Source organism: Triticum aestivum, chromosome 7D (assembly GCF_018294505.1).
Source record: "Triticum aestivum cultivar Chinese Spring chromosome 7D, IWGSC CS RefSeq v2.1, whole genome shotgun sequence".
Lineage (NCBI taxonomy): Eukaryota > Viridiplantae > Streptophyta > Magnoliopsida > Poales > Poaceae > Triticum > Triticum aestivum.
This window is the reverse complement of record NC_057814.1, coordinates 417,460,000-417,481,377: the sequence shown is the minus strand read 5'-3', so window position 1 is coordinate 417,481,377 and position 21,378 is coordinate 417,460,000. Positions and strand designations below refer to the sequence as shown.

General features: G+C 51.2%; 1 protein-coding gene across 2 annotated transcripts; it reads left to right on the top strand.

Annotated features, from left to right (window-relative positions):
- The first annotated feature begins 1,262 nt into the window (after window positions 1–1,262).
- LOC123165744 (uncharacterized) lies at window positions 1,263–9,284 on the top strand. 2 transcript variants are annotated; one of them, XR_006483127.1, is made up of 6 exons: window positions 1,263–3,017; window positions 3,445–3,500; window positions 3,590–3,649; window positions 3,725–3,823; window positions 6,646–6,821; window positions 8,772–9,284. XR_006483127.1 is itself a non-coding variant. In XM_044583462.1 (5 exons), exons 1-5 carry the CDS (start codon window positions 1,487–1,489, stop codon window positions 6,754–6,756), a joined length of 1,857 nt encoding a protein of 618 aa, XP_044439397.1. In that variant the 5' UTR covers window positions 1,263–1,486; the 3' UTR covers window positions 6,757–9,284. The 2 variants fall into 2 exon arrangements, 1 of the variants encoding a protein (XP_044439397.1); XM_044583462.1 differs by having other exon boundaries at window positions 6,646–9,284.
- Window positions 9,285–21,378: the final 12,094 nt, after the last annotated feature.

Genomic DNA, 21,378 nt, shown 5'->3' with positions numbered 1-21,378 from the left:
CCTTAGGTCATCCACTTGAGGGAAAATTGCTACTGTCCTACAAAACTCTGCGCTTGGAGGCGGTCTACAAGAACAAGTTATATAGTAGACATCAAAGTCCTCCCTTTCTTTTGTTTTGATTAGCTCTTGCTTTAACCTTTTACCTCAGTTCCTCCGTTAACCGCTGAAGTGGAGTTGCGAGTTTCAACTTTATTATTTTGTGTGCCATACTGCTCTCTCGCCGAACTCTGTCTTGAGGTCATCTTGCTCCACTCCTCAGGAGCCCGTGATCCCTTCCCATACGGCATGTCGCCATGTTCATCTCTAACACCCGACATTGGGCAATAAAGATCCGAATGGCCTAATCGTGCGCCCACACGGGAAACAAAAATGAGGGACATTTTCATATTGTAAGTCGTACGGGTCCATGCACTATCGCCTCTTTGATTCAATCAAGATCCATGTCCTCAAGGGTTTATTCGTATCAATTGTGACTCTCGCTCTATACTCACATGCCAATGAGCTCCTTCCCACACACTACCCTCAGCGAAGCAAACTCATCTACAAACATATTTTCCCCAACCGATCTGAAGAGCAACCCTTTAGGGTTACCCCATGCTAGATGAAGTGCGCTGGAGATGGTTTGGATGTGGAAGATATTTCGGTGAAGGACTTTTCCAGCCAGCATCCACTTCTCCCCATTTCCTCCTCATGATCATCAAGAACCAGTGGCGTGGCCTCCTCTTTTGAGATCTCGAGTTTTCCCAGGGCCTCCACTAACTTTGCCCTAGCTGCCCTCGGCGACAAAGGCCCTTATTCCTTGCCTTTATCAGTGGACGTCACCATCCTTCGACCAGTCTCGTCGTCGCCTCGCCGAAGAAGATTGATGTGCGTCGTCATAGGATCCACCCTCAAGCCCTAGTTGCCTCTTTTGAGGGCTCCAAGTTTTTCGAAGGAGAAACTTCTTCTTTTTCCATGGCAAATTGGTAATACGTGTTTTATTTATAAATCACAAAGATCATAGTACAAGCCACGTAGACATCTTATTCTCTGACAAAACTGAAAAGACAACAAAACGCTAGCCTTTGCACACAAAAAACACAAGTAAGAAAAAAAAATACATCAAACCAACATGTGGTGGGATGGTTACGAAGACAGTGATATCTCCAGTCCACCAAGGTTCAAATCAGGGTGCTCGTATTTATCCTGAATTTCTCAAGATGACATCGTGCTATGTTAGAAAAAATACGATCAAGTCCCAAGAATCCCTGGCCTTCACATCAACACCCGTCTTATCAAGTGACATACAACGCGTAGAAAGGACTCTCTCGATGTCTCCGTCTCAGATGAGGATTTAATACTCTACTAACTCGAAATTATGACACGCGAAGCAAGTTTGACGTTTCGCAGGGTCCGGCGGAGGTGCCCAACCTGTTCTCTGAATCGATCCAAGAGGCCAACAAGCGTTCCGGTTGCTCTCCTCCGGGAAGAATCCTAACCCTCGATCATGTCGGCCGCGATGTCCATATCCAGCCGCCGCTCTCCTTCCGAGCTTAGCCGGCCTACTCCTCCGGCAACCATAATCCACCGACCACCGTTCCAGACACGCTGTCAGGATCCAGCCGCCGCTCCTTCCTCGGCCGTCGGGCCCACTCCTCCGGCAACCATAATCCCCAAGTCCCACCCCCTACCACCGTGCCAGACACGCTGTCCGGATCCAGCCGCCGCTCCTTCTTCGGCCGTCCGGCCCACTCCTCCGGGCGTGTCCGGCCGTGCGGGAATCCGTCCACCGGCCCTCTCCTCTGTCCCCAGCCGTCCCGAGTGCGTCCTCCTGGACTCATGTGGGTATGGCTTCGTGGACGTGGACGACAACGACACCACCGCGCAAGCCTTCTCGGAGGCGACAGGAACCATCCGTGTGACTTTCGTTATCTCCGATCTCCCGTGCCTCTCGCGCTTCTACGTCCGCTGCCTCGACCTCCCAACCAGCCCCTTCATCACCGAGCCCAATATCGTTTGCTCGGCGGAGAACCTCGCTCTCCTCAGCTTCCATCTGTCCACTTCCTGGTTGCCAGAGCACTTCATCTACAGGGCCGGGCGGAACGGGCGCCCGCCATCGCTTGACGCGCTTCCCGACATCAGCAGGTACCTACATAGAGAGACAACCAAACCATGCCTTATCGGCGTCTTGCCTGACGGCGGCGGCGCAGACTTCGTCCTGGCAGCTTTCACAAGGGATAAATTGCAGTACAAACTCCATATCTTCAGATCCAAGCAGCGTGCCTGGACCACTGAGCTCTTGTTCCCGGATCTTCCTCCTTGGCTGACCAAGAAAGGGGCAACAGTTTCTCCCAGCAAGGTGATTGCTTTACAAGGCGGAGTGCTGGGCTTTGTCGATCTCTGGAAGGGTATTTTATTTTGCGATGTGCTGTCTGAACTTGTGAAAACGTGGTTTGTTCCACTGCCCAAGCTTCTGCCCAATAACCGAGTAAACTACAACAGATTGCCGGCACGCCCCATTCGTGATGTCACCTGCCCCGATGGTTTGATAATCAGGTGTGTCGAGTTGGAAGATCTATATGTTATCAAAACCAGCATTCCTGATGCCTCAACCAAGGATCTATTATTTGATTTTGATGCGGTTGATCCAACTGAGGAGAAGGAAGTACAAGAGTTTGTTGGTTGGAGGCTCATTACATGGTCTAGGGAGGTCTTTTGGGACTATTGGTGCAAGGACAGTGTGGTTCATCTAGATGAACTTGGAAATGTGTCCTTGCCTCATCCAGATTCCGGCTGCGATGGTGCTGCAAAATTGCCATTGGAAACCCTGAAAACATGTTACCCAACCGCGTGTGGTGATGGCATTGTTTGTCTCATGTCCAAGAAAAATCATCGGGACCATGATGCATGGATTCTCACTGTTGACATGAGGACCAAGAGAGTGGGAGAGCCAGTGCCATTTAATGCCAAGAGATCATCAGATCGTAATCCCACCTACATTCCTTGTGTGCTGAACAAATATCTGAATAGTGAATCGGGTAACTATGAATATTTTTTATTTTATTTTATGATATGACACTTGAGAATCTTATTCTGTCATTTTTAGGACTATTTGTGTGTCAACAGATGTGGTTTGGGTACATTTAGTTTCAGTTCTGTATGGTTCTCATTTCGTTTAGCCCATGCTAGGTCACTGGATGCAATGGTGATCTGTAAGGATTAGGCTGTTTTCCTTCACTTAAGGGCATCTTCCGACAGTAATACTTAAGGCTTAAATCATGATAGACTTTCTTATGACACCATGTTTTCGGCTGCAAACCAAGGATGCCCTATGATCAATCTGTTGTCAGCTGTCTACCAATTTCGCCCTGAGTTGTGGTTCATACTTTGGTTATGACACCATGTTTTATATCTAGTTAGTTGCTCATCCTGAATCTAATGGTTTTCACCTCAACTGTGCATTAGATCTAGCTCAGGTTGGCTTGCAAAATGCCCGTTTTCGTGGGCATTTTTCGCTTCAGGTATATGCTGTCACACTTTTGTCCTGTTGATACTATATCCATTTTGCCCTCTCTTGTATAATATGATTAACCATAAGGTTGTGCTGCAGCTGCCCCTTCAAAACTCGAACAAGCACAGTAATATTTCCCAACAGAAACGACAGCGACTGGTACAACCTGTTGCTGTTATTTCCATTTTGCCCTCTTTTTGCATAAATAGGATTAACTATAAGTTTATTTTGCAGCTGTCCCCGCAGAAGGCGAACAACCATCCTAATGCTTACCAACAGAAGCGGCAGACCATTGATTCAAATGAGGCGACCAGCTCATGTACTTCTCATCAGGTAATAGTAACATTTGTCAAGCTGGGGATAAAACACCTGCTGTGAACAAGGCAAAACTGGTTTCATCATACTATACTTCTGTGGCATTTGCCCCAGCATACTAAAATTAACTTACTGAGTACCATCGCAAAACATTGTCTGTTTGACACTACACACCTCACTGAATAAAATAGTACCGTTAAGGGCTATCGGTAGGTCCTGCCTCAATGTTTAGAAACCCGTGGGCAGTACCTCCTTCTTGGGTGGGCAGAGCATGGCACCTCATGCATGCTGTGGCAGGTAGGACCTTCTTGGGCATGTGCATAGAGGTGCTCCACTCAACACACCTCCATAGCATTGGGACACCACTGGCCAGATCGTGGCAACAAAATACTGCCTTCCAGTTTATTAGCCCCATCTACGAAAGCCCAGCAACCAAGGAGAACCTAATTGACCACTAGTTGACACCATCGTAATACTACATTTCTGCTATTTGCTGGGCATGTAATAGGGCTAGATACTTTTGGTGCTGTCAGGTTTTCGCACCATAGTACTCGTGTCGATGGCGAGCGAGTGCGGTGGGTTTCCTGGCAATGCGTTGGACTCGCTACCTCTTTTTCCTCTCCTCCTGAATGTTTCTGGAACAGTTGTATTTCCTTCTTGTAATGGAAAGGGGGTAAGCCCGGTTAAAAAAAATCTTAGTACTACATGCATAACCACCTTCTCCCCTTCATGTATTGGTTGATTCCATTTCCACATTGAGAAGCAAAAGTTGAATTTAATTATTGTAGCCTTAGCTAATGTTTGACCATCTCCAAAGCAATAAGCCTGACAAATCAGAAAATCAAAAAGTTTGAGATGAGACTAACAAATCGGAAGGGAGTAGTAGGATACGCTACCAGTTGTACAGGTAGCTTGATGAGGCCATTTAGGTATACTGCAATTGTAGCAGGTAGCAAACTTCCGATGATGCTTACAAACAAGAAAGCCTTTTGTCCCAAGCAAGGTGGGGTAGGCTAGGGATGATGCTTATGTGAATAGGACTATAGGAGTTACTATATATTTCAGTTTCAGCATACACACTACTTATATTTTTTTATTCCACTTCCCAGTTTGGCAGTTTCAGTGTTATGGCTTGTCTTCCTTTAAGCACATGATATAGACGAAGAATTTAGCAGTTCTGAATCACATGAACCATATTCTTATGTATTATATTGAATGGGTATTCTTTCATTAAGTTATATTCCCTCCGTTCAAAAATAAGTGTCATGGTTTTAGTTCAAATTTGAACTAAAATGAACTAAAACCACGATACTTATTTTGGGATGGAGGGAATATATACACGCAGGTGGAGATGTTGGAAAACAGAAATAATAATTAGAGTTAGAGCCAGGGATGGAGCCAGGATTCCGACATAGGGGGTTGAACTGGTGAAGGCTCACCATCCATGGAAAGAAAATTAAAGCCTAGATGAAGTTTGGAATAAAAGAGAAACAACGTTGAGTGCGGAATTATAACTCAAAATACGCAAGTCAACTAAATATACATCAGAAATGGCTATGACACTTGACTTATATATTGATAAATAAGAAAAGCAATTCACAAAGAGAAGAAACTAGATTTATCATAAAAAGAGAGAGAAGAAACTAGATAATCTACAAACTATAATACTTTAGCACTGTCAAGTAGCCGGCCACAGAAGATTTAAATCCCAAGTCCTTTTGAGTCTGGCACATCAGGAGCAATTGATCCAAGCACTTTCTTCACCAAATCTCAAGCCACAGCAGCTCAATTCTTCCTCCGTTCCCCCGACCTCAGATCATCCTCCGTTGTGAATAAAATAGATGGAAAAGAAAAGGCATGGTGAGAGCTTGAACAATTCGATTGCCCTAGGCTTGGCGATGGGCTGGAGCGGACGAGCGCACGAATGTTGAAACACTGTTTTTTCTTATCGTGACCGCATTTTAGTTGTAGCGATAAAAAGGAAAGACTAGGTAAACTTGTCTTATCTTCTGAGGTGGGCTACCGGCCTACCGCTTCCTAGACAACTGGGCTAGCCGTAGCGTAAAAAAGGAAATACTAATATACTTCCTCCCTCCGGGTTTATTAGCCCCCCTTGTTTGGTGCAAGTTTGACCATTTCTTTGACTAACAAAATATGAGGTATGTGCTACATAATGTATACTATTTGTATTCGTACGAAGTTTTCCATGGTAAAAAAATTATGACATATAATTCATATTTTATATTAGTAAAATCTAGTTAGGTTCAGGCTTTGGATTGACTGATCATGAGCCCATGCAAGGTGGGTTTTCACGTTAAAGGGTTGGGTCCCCCAGCCCCCCAATCCGTCCTTGGTTAGAGGATCATATTTTCTGTAAGATTGTTGATGCACATGCTCCTGCAGAGTTCTTTTAGACATCTTTATTTATTCTGGAATAGTTTACTTGGTTATTGACTATGGGCATCCCCCCCCCCCCCCCCCCCCATGTTGTCGTCATTTATACATATAGCTCCTTTGTCTAATATTGCCCTAATTATTCATGTGCAAGTAATTAAATAAGACGCTGTCAAACTAATTATAAGCAACTCGTTCCATTTATACATACATGGTCTGGCAGAGTTTTTAGCCCAAACAAACCTGTTATCTTTGTTGCATGTACACCTGCTGATTCTACAATTGTGTGCCAAGTCTTGGAAAGTGCAGACATACACCTGCTAATTGTACAATTAGCATTTCTCTGTAATCTTGGTGCCACCTCTCTCCTGTGAGCCCATGACCATTAGTTTCTGGCATATTTTTTGCATGAACCTTATTGTACCTGTGCTTCCATTTTTTGGCAGATAACACGTGAGATTCTTGATGCTAATGTGCGATGGGCAAAGTATACAAACCCACCAGATTATCTGTTCGGTTTGATGGGGTCTAGAGATGAAGGGGATTGGGGGGATTAAATCCTTGCCAGTCAAAATTCCCCTCCAATTCCCTTGGTGGGGGATTAGCCAAACAAGGCTTGAAGGTAACTAGCAGGTTTGTGCGCGGCGGCAGGCCGCGCTTCACAATACATCTGCATATAAATTTTATATATTTGGCTCGAATGTGTTCATATTTATTTTTGTCTTGTTGGATAAATCTTTTCTTGGAGCAGGAGGTCATTTATATGATAGGGTAAATGGTATTTTATATTGAATTGAAAACAATCATAAGTTCGATGAATCGAAAATGGCACAGTAATGGTTTGGTATTCTGGAGTTTCTACTTAAACAATAGTTTTCAATAAAAGGGATGACTCCCCCAATTTCATAACGAAACCAACTTTGTCTTACAACCAAAACGCACCACGGCCAACTTGGAGAACAGGCCCTCACAAGCCCATCCGCAGGGAACCTAGTTGATCAGGGCCTAGGTAAAGCAGTACTTAGACAATAGTGTTATGGTGATATCAAAGGCACAATTATAAACTTGATGTTTAACATTAGCGTGCATGCTGCACCCGTCACTTGTTGCTCTGCATTGGTTCTGATGTTTAGGCTGAGTTGGACAACACTTTCTGCCATGGGAAAAGGACACAATATGGTTGGTACAATCGTTGTCGCCTTAAGTCATTTTGTGAGATGTTAGAAAATGCCAAGTGCAAATTCACCTGTGCGGTGTTGATTGGCGTTACTGGTATAGAATGCTCCCTCATGTCTTTAGATAAACAATAATGTTCCACATGCTTGAACATAGAGAATCCTGAGTTTCTTTCTCCTCTTCCTAGTTGTCACAATCTTCCAATTAGTACTCCTAGCATACTTCAACTTATGTTGTGAATGTGCCCCTCCAAAAAATGTGTAAACTCTACAGTCTATTTGTGTGTATCAGTTCAAGATTTGTAAGCCTGCACACCGTTGAATGTTGCTAAGGATTATATGAGAATTAGCTATTTGATTCATGCCTTCCTAAAATGCCTAAAGAATACCCTGAAAAACATGGAATCAACTGCTCTGTGTGGTCAAATTGTATTGTAAACATCATATACTTTAGTCAACTTGTGTAGTACTAACTGAATAAGAAATCCGATTCTGAAGTCCTGGAACGAAATAGATCTCTGGTTTAGCAGAGGCCAGAAGGTAGAAACTATGTGGCCAATCGAAAATCTCACATAAACAAATAGCAAAAAAAGAAAAAAAAAACTAGGAAGCGGCACATGTAACAGAGGACAAAAGAAAAATCCTGAGAAGAAATATTTCTCTCGTGTACATGCAGTATGAATGTATAAGGCATACAGTTAGCTTTGTAACGAATAGCTTAGAGAGTAAAATTAATCCACCAGTTATCTGTCAAAGCCAGGCTTTACAAAAATCAATTGAGCAAAGGTTAAGCGCTTAACATATCACAATGATATCAATTTTCACCAAAAAGTACAAATAGAGTAACAGATTCATGGTAGATATACTGCAATTTGTGCTCCTAACCAGTTGGCAAATGTTGGTTTGCTATTAGGATATTTACTGGGTACCAATATGCTGTCTAGGTGGTGTATAGCAACCATTAGGTGATTTATATCTACTACCTCCGGCCGAAATTAGATGGCACTCAAAAGGATGCATCTAGATGTATTTCAGTGCTAAATACATCCGTTTGAGCCTTAACTAATTTCAGAGTGAGGAAGTACAATCGTTTCCATCAGTAAAGAGAAACTGAGTTAATCCCATTTGGCATACTATTTAGAAATTATCTTGTCCGGCAAAGGTTAAAAAATTTATATCTGCCTGACATTGGATGACACTCTACCGTGTAGTGTTACACTTGCCAATTGACACATGAAAGTTTCGCCCTTTCGTCCATCTTGTTCCTCTTGCCTAGAAGATATGAAACAATTGTTGTTTCGGTGCCATAAAGCAGAGAGAGGTGGGGTTGCATTCGTCCCCCAATGGCCTTTGTGAAGGTTAATGTTGATGTTTCTTTTGATCATGATTTTCTTAAGGGTGCGGTTGGAGCGGTCTTGAGGGGCGATAAAGGAAAATTCATTGCAGGAGGCCTTTGAAGAATCAAATGGTGTGAGACGTTCTCCGACGGAAGCTCTGCCGCTTAGATTCGGTCTATCCTTGGCGCAACGGACGGGATTTAGTCGACTTGTCATTAATTCTGATATAATTTGGAGGTCATCGATGCCATGAATAATAGAGCATGGTCGGTACGAGTGGCGGCGGCATTTTTGATGATTGTTATTTTGTTGCTTGTGATTTTTAATATTTCTAGGTTTCAACATTGTAATAGAGAAGCAAATAAGGTTTCTCACGAGCTTACTAGATTGGCTAGTTTTTTGACAGCACACTTGAGACTTGACACTTTCTCACATAGGTGATACTAGCACATATGCCTGTGCGTTGCAACGGGAAAAATTGATATTTTGTGCAAGCATAATGTCCCACAGCACCGGATTCAAAGAATATGTTATACAAAATGAACATAAAAAAATACGTTAATCTTTCTTTGAGTTATTTCCCCGGTTTACCATAATCCTTTCTTTAATTAGCCATATCCATTTAAATATTCTATTTAAACCCACATCTTCTTTTATTAGCTCATTTGCTTAATTAGCTCGTCCTAAATATGATGATTGTCACTCGTATATTTAGAGCGAGTTGGGAGTAATAAATGTAAAGGTGCATAGGTCGTTGGTTGTTATGTCGAGGAGCTACACAAGAGGTTCTATGTTCAATTTCCACAATGTTGATATTTTTTTTAGAATCCCCACAATGTTCATTTATTTTGACCCAATTATTTCTCGCGGTCTCTATGAAAGCCCATAAAAGACCCATCAACATACAAGTACCTGGGTCAGATTGCTTAGCGTGTGTAAACCAAACGAAAAGGACTAAACCAAACAAGAATACCTATTTCATTTAATAGTAGGTATAGAGCACAACTGTGTTCTGAGTGCTCATGGTGAATCAGGATCCATGAGTGCTAAACTGTAAAACCTAAGTGATGGGTGGTTTAAATTTAATAAAGTGGTGGGTTGTTTAAACTTAACTAAAACTTGAAGCAAACAGTAAAGCTTCTACCTGTGATTAGGACCATATCAGAAGTTGTCTTTACAAAAATCAGGAGAGAATGGTACCATAAGGTTCTAAATGATGGGGAAAATTGAAGACGAGGAAAAGACGGAGGATGGCACCCGCTCCTGCGATTCCGCCTTCGGGCGACTTGCCGGCGCCCCAGCCTTCGGCCGCCCCCGCCGCCTGCTCCTCGCCGCAGCCCGCCCTGGCGTCCCCGTCTCCGCCGCCTGCCGCGTCCTGCCCGTCCTCCCCTGTCGCTCCGCTTGACGTTGCGCCGCTGCGGATCCGGTGGGCCGACCTCGCAGATGACGACCCCGTCTCCGCCGCCGCTGGAGCTCCCATCCCCGCCTCTCCCCCTTGTCGCCTGGATCTCGCTGAGTCCGCTGCGCCATCCAGCGTGGCCCCCGTCTCAACCTCCCTGGCGCGAGGTTCGGACACGGCCTCGCGGAGGCTGCGGCCGACTCTGGTGACGACCGGTGCAAAGGGCGAAGCTTTGCCGCGGGACGGGTCGCGCCGGCGTCGCCGCCGGTCATGGGGCGTCGCAGGCCGCTCCGAGCTGGGATCCGCCCGGACTGCGTGGCGCCCGTCTGCCCCAGCTTCATCCTCCCGTCCGGCGGCTCCTCGCCCGCTCCTACTGCCCCTCGGCTCCTAGACTACTCCCTCTGCTCGTTCCTCGCCGTTCCGCCCGTTTATCGCGCGCTTCGGGACCTCCGGCCTCCAGGTACAGGTGCCCAGCCTGCTTCGGCTGCCCCGAGTGGCCCGGACCCCCCCTCCCCGGCCTCCGGGACGGCGACGACGGCGCCGGCGTGTCGAGGGGAAACCCTCCGCGCTGGTACCCCTCCCCCCCGTTCCCTGGACCCTGGGGTCTTGGGCCGTGGCCCGGTAGGCCGCCAGGTGGTGCCGACCTGCCCGGTGCGCCGTCCCCTAGCCCATGCGCCCGAGGGGGGAGCCTGTTGGGCCGGCCTGCGGCCTCTGGGCCGGGTGCGTGCCCTAGGCCCACCACCACCGCGCCTGCCATCTGGCTCCCCTACGGGTTTCCTCTCCGCCCTCCCCCGCACTCAGCCGCCTCTCCTCCCCATCCCGCTGCTCTGCCGCTCCCCACCCCGACCGCGCCCGCCGCTTCTCCCCTCGGTCCCCTCCCCCGCCCCCCTCCTTCGGCCATGTCCCGCGCTTGGGATGATGGCGAGGCGCGGCGCAAGCGCCGGTACGAGGAGTACCGCGACCCGCCTTGCCCCTCCCCTGACTCCCTCCGCCGTGAGGAGGACCTGCGCCGGGAGCTCCGCGGCCACGAGGGCGACGCCCCCCGCCCGTCTGCCAGGGAGGATCGTCGGGACGCACGCCGGTCGCCTGACCGATGCGCGTGGCGTGGCCGGTCGCGGTCCCCCCTCCTGCCACGGGTGGCCGGACGACTCACCGCCGCTCCCCCTCTCCGGTGCACCGTCCCGACCGGTCTCCCTCCCCGTCCCGACAACAACGCCCTCGCTCTCCGCGCCCTCCCGCTCCGGATCCGGCGGCCCCTGCCCGAAAATATGTCCCGCCCCACGCCTCCTCCTGGGCCGCTCCTCCCTCTTCGGGTGCCGTGGGTGGGGGGCAGCCCGGAGGACGCCAAGGGACATCCAAGAAGAAGAAGCGGCATGGACAGGGCCGGGCTGCACTCAACCCGGCCGGGCGCAATCCTCCTGTCCCCGGCTCCTCTCCGCCCCCGGGTTCGGTGTCCGGCCTCTCCGGTCCGCCGTGCTTCAACTGTGGTGTCGTCGGCCATTCTCAAGTCAACTGTGTCAACCCCGCCTGCTACTACATCTGCAAGGACCCCGGGCACCCCGCCATCCTTTGCCCAGACCGGCCGATCCCCGACAAGCTAAAGATGTATGGTCACGGGATTGAGGGGTTGGGGTTTTTCCACATTGAGGTCCCGGACATCTCGCCCCCCACCCCATCCCTCCAGGCGGTGGTCACGGTGATCGACGGTGTGGCTTCCCCCGAGATGATCGAGGCGGAGCTCAACCACCTGTACCGTCGCCAGTGGGATTGGGCGGTCACCCCATCTCCGGCACCGTGTTCTCTGTGGTCTTCCCCGACGCCGTCTCCCACGGATACGCCACCCGGAGCGACCAGATCACACTTGCCCTCAACAAGCTCGTCGTCGACATTTCCGAGCCGATTCTCGACCCGAAGGCGGTGGCCGTTCTCGACACGGCCTGGATCCTCATTGCCGGACTCCCCGGCATCGCGCGCTCTGAGCGTGTCATCCGTCAGATGTCGCGGATTCTGGGCAAGGTGGTCGTTGTCGATGAGCTTTCCCTCCGCAAGGAGGAGGAGGTGCGAGTTAAGGTCAAGTGCCTCGACTCCGGCAAGCTGCGGGCCACCATCCGAGTCTTCTTCAACGACCAAGGTTTCGACCTCCGCATTGCTCCCGAGCCGCCTAACCATGTGGGTCGCCCTCGCTTCGCTGACGACGCCCCTCCCGGTGGTCGCCCTGGCCCTAGCGACGACTATCACGGTCGCCACCACCCCCGCTCCCACCGCTCCGACGACGAGGATGGATCGGAGGATAGCCCCTCCCACTCCCCTTCACCGGCGCCCCCTCCTCCTACCTCGACCCAGGGGGCGACCGACCGGTCGGTCCCTTTGCGGCCCTACCTGAGGGGCTCCTCCCGCTCCTGCCCTCGTCTCCGATCGCGGAACCGCTGGCCAGCGACACTTCCAGTGCCGGGCTCGTCGTCATCCTGGCGTCCTCACCTCGCTCTCCTAACACGATGGACGTGCCTCCCCCGTCCGGTCCGGCGGCCCCTTCTCCCGCCCTGGGCTCCTCCCCAGTCCAGCCTGAAGCTTCTCCGCCGGCTTCCCCCCGCCCCGCGGGACTCATCCCCTCGCCCGCGGTTCCCGAGGCCCCCGCCGTGGTGCCTCCTCCCGCGTCTCCTGCTGTGGTCTTCGATGGGGAGCGGCCTACTTCACTGCTTGTCCAGATGGCTTCTCCTCCGCCCCCTACGGCATTCCAGGCGCGGGGTGGGGCGGGACGTGGCGCTGGCGGCGGCTTCCCCGCCTGCCTCTCCTCGCCTTCTTGTTGTCTCCCCCTCGACGATGACTACTGCAGGGTGTGGGGGCGCCTCCGCCCTGGCTACCCCTCTGGTGGCGCCCCCTCACCCACCGCGGTCCACGGCCTACGCCAGGCGCGGCCGGTCACCGTCGACCCCGGTGACTTCCTCGCGGCGCAGTGCCCGGATCGACACTGCTCGCCCGGTTGGCAGCCCCACCCTTCCCATCTCGGAATGGGCTGAGCTCCGGGCTGCGGCACGTAACCTCGAGCCAGGTACCCCGGTCATCCCTCCTTCTTCTGCTACATGTTCGTTCTCGGCGTTGGAGTCGGTCCCACTTGGACATCTTGCCAAGGTCACGGCCGACTCTCATATTGTGTTCAGGGGGGAAGTTGCTCCCCCTTAGTCCAGGTCGAGGCCATCCGCGCCCGGGAAATCCTGGATGGCCGGCTGGCCGAGACCCGTGCCCGCCTGGCCTCCTCCTCCTCAGAGGCTAGCGGCCCTACCCCGGACCCCCAGTCATCCCGTCCGGCGGCTCCCGCCCCCCTGGAGATTCGGGGCCGCACCCGGTCTCGCACCGCCGCCCTCCGCGCGCAGAGCGCTTCTCGTGTCCTGGGGTCAAGCAGCCCCTCAATGGCGGTTTGATGCGGACCCTCTTCTGGAACATCCGCGGGTTCGGCCAGGATGGTCGTCGCCGCCAACTCATCGAATATATTCGTGACGAGCACATTGACATAGTTGCAATCCAAGAGACCATGCGAACCGACTTCACCCTGGCCGAGCTTGAGCGCCTGAGCTCCCACCTGTTTGCCTGGCATTGGCTCCCTTCTAGTGGGATCGCCGGGCACTCTGGTGGCATCCTATTAGGTGTCAAGGATGCCACCTTTGAGGTTGGGAGCATGGACAGGGGTGAGTTCTTTGTGAGCATGGAAGTCTTCGAGAGCGCGCTGAACTTAAGTGGGAGATCATTATAGTCTATGGCCCCGCCGACCACAGTCGCTCGGTGTCCTTCCTCGACGAGCTCTCGAGGAAGGTATCCGCGGACCGCTTCCCGGTCGTCGTCGGTGGCGATTTCAACCTTCTCCGCTCTGCGGAGGACAAGAATAACGGCTTAGTTAACTTCCCGCGCATGCAGTTGTCCAACGATTGTATTGCGGACCTCGGGTTGCGGGAATTAGATAGGATTGGTGCTAGGTTCACCTGGACCAATCGCCAGGCCGACCCAACGCTCTCTGTGCTGGATCGGGTCTTGGTTTCTCCTGAGTGGGAGTTGAGGTGCCCCCTTGCCTCCCTCCGCGCCATCACCCGTATTGGCTCGGACCACGTTCCCCTTCTTCTATCCTCTCTGGATGAATGCCCTCCCTCTGCCCCCAGATTTCGCTTCGAGACGTTCTGGCTTAACCAGAACGGTTTCGTTGAGGCTGTGCACGGCCGCTGGCTGGAAGCCCGCCTTGCATCTAACCGATCCATCTCGGCGGTGGATGACTGGCACTTCTGCGCCAAGCGCGCCCGTCAGTTCATGAAGGGCTGGGGCGCGAATCTCGGAAGGGACCTCCGTCTCCGCAAAAAGGCCCTCCTTGACTCCATTCAGGCCCCTAGGGGGGGCTTAGCTCTTGCGCCACACATCTGGGTTGGACCGCAGTGTGTCTCGGCCGCGGACAATGCGGCTCTCACGGCCCCGTTCTCTGAGGAGGAAGTGTGGCTGGCAATTAAAGGGATGAACCCATCATCCGCCCCGGATCCTGACGGCTTGCCAGTTAAGTTCTTTCAGACCTTCTGGCCCGCCATCAAATAGGAGATCATGGCCATCTTCGAGGAGTTTTATGTCGGTTCCATCGACCTCAAGCGCCTCAACTATGGCATTATCACTTTGATCCCCAAGGTCCCGGGCGCCTCCGACATCCGCCAGTTCCACCCTATCACGGTGATCAATGTGATCTTCCGCATCCTTGCCAAGGGGTACGCCAATAGGGTGGCCCCTTTAGCTGACCGCATAACCCACCCGAATCAATCCGCCTTCATTCAGGGCCGATATATCTTGGATGGGGTCTTAGTCTTCCATGAAATCCTGCATGAGGTGCGATCCAAAAACCTCAAGGCGGTTTTCCTGAAGATTGATTTCCATAATGCCTATGACACGGTTAGTTGGCCCTTCCTTCGGGAAGTGCTGCTTAGAAAAGGGTTCGATGATCGCTGGGTGACCCGGGTCATGCAGATGGTGTCTTCCGGCCATACCGCGGTGAACATCAACGGGGAAATCGGGCCCTACTTCCCCACTTCCTGTGGGGTTAGGCAGGGTGACCCCTTTTCCCCGTTTCTGTTCAATATGGTGGTTGATGCCTTGGCCTCGATCCTGGATAAGGCCAAGGCCGCCCGGCCACATACTAGGCATTACCCCGCACTTGGTGGAGGGAGGAGGCGTCTCCCTTCTCCAATACGCTGATGACACCATCATCATGGTCCAAGGCTCGACGCCTGAGATCTCGAACCTCAAATTCCTCCTGCTGTGTTTCCAGCACCTGTCAGGCCTCAGAATAAATTTTGATAAAAGCGAGGTGATGATTCTGGGCTATTCGCCCGATGAGAGCCAGAGCATCGCTAACCGGCTTAACTGTCGGTTGGGGACATTCCCCACTACCTACCTGGGGGTCCCCATTAGTGACTCCCGCCTGACCGTGGCCGACCTACGGCCCTCGGTGCTCAAGCTCCAACACCGCATCGAGCCGTGGCAGGGTCGTTGGCTCTCTAAGGCGGCTCGTACGATCCTCATCAACTTGTCCCTTTCCAGACTCCTCCTATTCATCATGAGCTTCTACAGCTTCCCCGAGACTCTCCACCATGAGATTGGTTCGGTCCAGGCCCGGTTCTATTGGGTGGGCGAGGGCGACAAGCAAAAGTACCATATGGTGCGCTGGTCTGAAATCTGCAAGCCCCGGGATCAAGGTGGTCTTGGTATCATGTCCTCCAAGCGCATGAACCTGGCACTCCTCACTCATCGGCTCTGGCGCATTGCGAATGGCGATGGCGGCCTGTGGTTGCAGATCGTGCGCCAGAAATACCTGCGTGGTCAAGCCCTCGCCTTCTGCGCCCGGACCGGAGGGTCCCAGTTCTGGCAATCTGTCATTCAGCTCCTACCGGTCCTCCGTCGGAACTGGGTCATCCACGCTGTTTTGGCTAGACCGCTGGGCTGGGGACCTCCCCTTCGTTGCGAGATTCCCTGACCTCTTCTCCATCGCCGTTGACCTGAGGATTTTCGTTGAGACGGCCCTTATTGACTTAGGGCGTCTCGCGTTCCGGCGGCCTTTTGGCCCCCCGGAAGTCGCCGCTTGGCACGATCTCCTTGATGCCGTCGCTCTTCATGAGCCTGACCTCTCTCAACCTCTTGACCGTTGTCTTGGCGCCTGGAACCTTCAGGCCGCTTCTCCACGCAGTCCTTATACCGCGCCATTGCCCCTTCTCCTAGCCCGGCTATCTTCGAGTATATCTGGACCATCCGTCTGCCACTCAAGATCAGGATTTTCATGTGGCAATGGATCTGTGGCCGTCTTCCCTCTGGCGTGGAGGTGATTAAGCGTCATGGTCCGGGTGACGGTCTATGCCCCCTTTGCGGGACGGAAGAAACTTTGAATCACATCTTCTTCTCGTGCGTGTCTGCCCAGTTCCTTTGGGGTTGCCTCCGCGAGGTGATCGGTGGGGTTTGGTGCAACACCAACTTCCCTGACCTCCTTGCCGAGATCCAGGCCACCCCCATCGGGCCACCACATTAGGTGGCTGCTCATTTGGGTTCTCGCCTGGACGATCTGGACTGTGCGTAATAAGCTTGTCATTCAGCGGGTTCCTCTCCGACGCGCTACTGATGCTGTGTTCAAATTATGTGGTTATTTGCAGCTCTAGCGGCCGCTTAGCCGTCACCAGGACCGAGACGCCATCACCACCATCATCTCCGACCTTCGCGCGATGGCCCTCCGCTTGGCGCCGCCGCTCCCTCCGCCACCGCCCGAGCCAGATTAGCTCCCCTCTGATGTTGCGGTTGCGGTTGTCCCGCAGCCGTTTCTTTGTTTTTCTCTTTTGGGCTTGTTGAGCTGTGCCCTCAGCAGAACCTATTCGTACTCTTTATCCGTGCGACTGTGTGTGTGGGTGAACTTATGTGTATCGTTTGGCTGTGGTGGTTTGCTTTATTTATAAAGCGGGGCGAAAGCCTTTTTGGGTAAATAAGGTTCTAAATAATATTGGAAATTATGATTTTTGATCTAACATGTGAAATGAAACAGTCAAAGTTGGGCTCACATTGAATCATGCCATGTTCTGAACGCTATATATATTCTTTAACAGAGGGAGTGCGTAGTCAAAGTTGAAATTTCATCTTCAGTTAGGTCCAAAGTTGCACCGTATTTTCTTGGACAGGCAACCAGTTTAGCGCTCTCCTCCCGTGAATGGCTCCCTAGGGCTCTGTGCCGTCTGAACTATCCGAACGGTGCACACCCGGCCGGCTTGCCTCGGGGTCCATGGCGGGTTGACCGCGGGCATGGTCGGGCCACCATCATAGGGTGTTTTCGGTCGCGCCAGCGTAGGCCCTCTCTCGTGTGTTGCCCCAAGCGTTCCTCCTGTCAATGTCCTTTGCCTCGGTTAGGATCAGGCATGCGAGGCCTGGGGCCACCGTCATGTGGTGGGTTTTGGTCATGTCTGCGTGCGCTATCTCAGGCGCTGCTCTGCATGTGCCGGGGGAGCTCGGTCCAAGCTATCAGCGTCCTTTGCCCCGGTCGGGTTGTGCCCGACTCGAGATGGTTCGTTCTAGGTAGTTGCACTGGGACGTCTGACTAGGGGCTGCAACGACAGGCCATTTGACATTGAGGGCCATCCGACCAGGGGTTGCGAGGCAAATTTGATAAATTTAACCTACAATCGAAATCAAATCACAGAATGAACTGGTTCGAAAATTATTTCACACCGCTGACCCTTTTGTGTAGCGCCCGCCACGCCGGCGCCATACCATACGGTGCAGCGCCTAGCTCCGGGGCGTTGCACCAGTGTCCACCGTGGCAGCCCACGGGCCCGCACCCAGCAGTGCAACGCCTCCGAGCTAGGCGCTGCACCTGTAATGTGCAGCGCCTAGCCGCTAGGCGTTGCACGTGTAATGTGTAGCGCCTAGCCGCTAGGCGCTGCACTGTGACTTATATGCAAACGCGCCAGCCCTCTCCTCCCCCACCATTGGCAGTTACAGAAAAAAGGGCGGCGGCCATCTGCACTGCCCCTCTCAATCCCCTCTCCCAAATCCCTCCGATCCGACGATTTGGTCCGTGCATTTGTTCACCAATCCATCGTAGAAGGTACTCTCCTCCGATCCCCTTCTTTCTATCTATAGAAAATATTATGTTTTGAAGATTTGGGGAACCCTTGTTTGAATCTTGCATGTATTAGATTTGGGCAACTTTTGTTTGAATCTTGCGTATATTAGATTTGGGGAACCTTTGTTAGATGAGAATGTGGTTTGGATAGATAGGTTGACATGTTATTTATATAGTTTGGATACATAGATTGACATGTTTTTTGTATGGAGAAGTAGATTGACATGTTATTTGTATGGAGAAGTAGATTGACATGTTATAGTTTGGATACATAGATTGACATGTTATTTGTATGAAGTAGGCCCAAGTAGGGGGAAGCACCATATGCTTTGGATCTTGCATGTAGTAGGCCTACTTTAGTTTTTTTGAATTGAAAAGATAATCGTGTTGACATGAATGCTTTGTTGAAATTGTTAGGATGGTTTGGCTTCTCGATGATCACTGGGACCATCAACACCGGTCGTACGCTATGGCGGTGCAGCAGCGGGTAATACTGAAAGTGGCCGGTGTTATGAATTTCGTATGTTTGTTCAAACACAAATGCCCCATATATAATGTTATGATTTGTTTGTTTGTAGGAGCTTGCACCTCTGAAGCTTCGGTCTCACGGGATCAGCCTTGGAGGGATGAGCTATGATGAGCGGTACACACCTTATGTTAGGGAGGCAGGACTTCTCCCTTTCATTGAGTTGGTCCGCCGGTCGACGCCACCCAACAATGCTGCAGCACTCACCGCGCTTATTGATCATTGGAGGCCGGAGACACACACTTTCCATCTTCGGACCGGGGAGATGACCGTGACGCTGCAGGATATCGCTATGATCACCGGTCTTCCTATCGATGGCAATCCTTTATGTATGAACACCGATTCTGAAGGGTGGCGCGCGCAGATGCAAGCCCTTATCGGTATGGTTCCTCCGGAGCCTCGGGAGCCAGAAAGGGAAGATAAGAAGAAGGAAAGAGTCGCAGCGGGCGCTACTTTCACGTGGATATCATCGCACTTCGCTCATTGCCCCGATGATGCTAATGAGGACATGGTGAAGACTTATGCTCGTGTCTACATGTGGTACGTGGTATCTAGGACAATGTTTGCTGATGGCACCGGCAAGAATGCTCCATGGATGTGGCTGAAGGCGTTGACCGTCTTCGATAGCAAATGGAGTTGGGGTTCGGCGACACTAGCTTACTTGTATCGACAGGTATGAAGTTGTTTCCTTTTCACTTCATTGATACATTATCAATGCGCTTTTGCGGCAAATTTGACCATGTTCTTTTTTATGTGCAGTTGGACGATGCCAGTTGTAGGCACACTGGAGGTATTGGTGGTTGTCTGCTCGCACTTTCCATATGGAGCTGGGAGCGTTTGCCGGTTGGACGACCTAAGACCGTGAAGTACGAGGATTGGGACGATAAAGACGACCCACTACGGCTCCCCACTTGGGCTTACAAGTGGGATGTGTTAAATGAGACGACGGATGATCCCTCTATAATGTACAAGTTGTACAAGAGCGAGCTGGACGCCATCACGCCTGAGCAGGTGAACCGACCTTGCATAAGTGATTATCATGCTTGTATCTTCACTCGATATCAATTTTGCATTGAATCCCATTTTGCAGGTGGAATGGGAGCCGTATGGAAAAGGAGAGAGTTTTGGTAACCCTATAGAGTTCAGGCTTAATCCGATGTGCATTAGGGATAGGGATCTCTGGCATATGCGGTGCCCACTGATATGCAACTGGGCGGTTGAGCTTCACCTGCCACATCGGGTGTTCCGGCAGTTTGGTTTGTTCCAGTCACACCCGCCGGAGTGGGAGGACACGGACAAGTTGCTACACGCGTAAGATATAATTAACCTTGAGCACTTAGCAGCTTCTCGACGGTTTCAATGATGCTAATATCTTGTTTCTAACTTGCAGGTTGGATAGGAAAAAGCAGCGGAAGATCAAGGATTGGGCCAGCCATCACAGGAAGTATGTCGTGCAGTTCGCTCTTAGTGTGGAGCAAGCAAGGGCTGGAAAACGAGCCCAGCTTCGTGAGCACTGCCCGGATGCGTTCAACAACTATCTCACATGGTTTCTTGCAAGTACCCGCGTGGAGGTATGCCAGCCGGCGTATGCTGAGGAGATTCTGGAGGAACCTACCGTTTTTGATGAGGTAGCCCAGCACCAGTACAACGCATTAGTCAGGAAAGGCAACTCGGTCATCCCTTCAGCTCCAATGATGAACTTTGTGGTTAGCCCTTTTTGCTTTTCCATTCGCACTTTTCACATCTTCGCTTGCCTAACACTTTGATACTGTTTCTGTTCATAGCGTGCCCAGATCAAGAAAGCAGCTGACGAGACCGAGACTATTCTGGAAACAACCCCGGCTGGCAAAAGCGATGGGGAAGGTGCACTTCGAGAATTCATTAAGGTTCACATCTCCTTCAAACTAGCACTTAACATTTGTTGGTACGTTCCATGTCTCATTCACTTGTACATGTTGCAGCGCCAGGGCCAAAAGTTAAGGCGGCTATCAAACCTTTTCGGTTGTCGTGACCCCGAGTATGTATCACCTGAACGGTCTAGGTCGGCGACACCATCAGATCCCGCTTCGGGGCAGAGACATGGTGAACCTTTCACGGATGAGGATGTGGGTGGGGTCACCCAAGAGGTATGGCATGACGATATATATCCATTTGTTGATGCATTGCTAACTATATCCTCACACACGGTCTTTCCATATCTTTTGTTGATGCATAGGTTGCTGATGATATGACCTTGGGGACGTACCGGGCTCGGTCTGCATACGAGTTGAAGCCTAGGAGGGGAATCAACAAGTACACACCTGAAGACTTCACCCAAAGAGGCAAAAGGACGGTGGGCACCTCGCGGATGGCGGCTTTGGATGACTATTTGGATGACGATGTCGAACCGGAGGCGGAGCCGGAGCCGGAGCGTGTTCCTCTTCCTAGGAAGGTGAAGAAGATAAGCGTCAAGAGGGGGGGAGGACCCAGCAAGCGTGGAAAGCACTAGTCATCTTAGTTTTTTTATAATGTTGAACTTCGAGTGCGATTTGTTATGTCGTTGAACATGGAGTGGTCGTACCTTTTATGTCGTTGAACTTGGAGTGGTGGTACCTCTATGGTAAACTGGAACTTGTTGTGATGG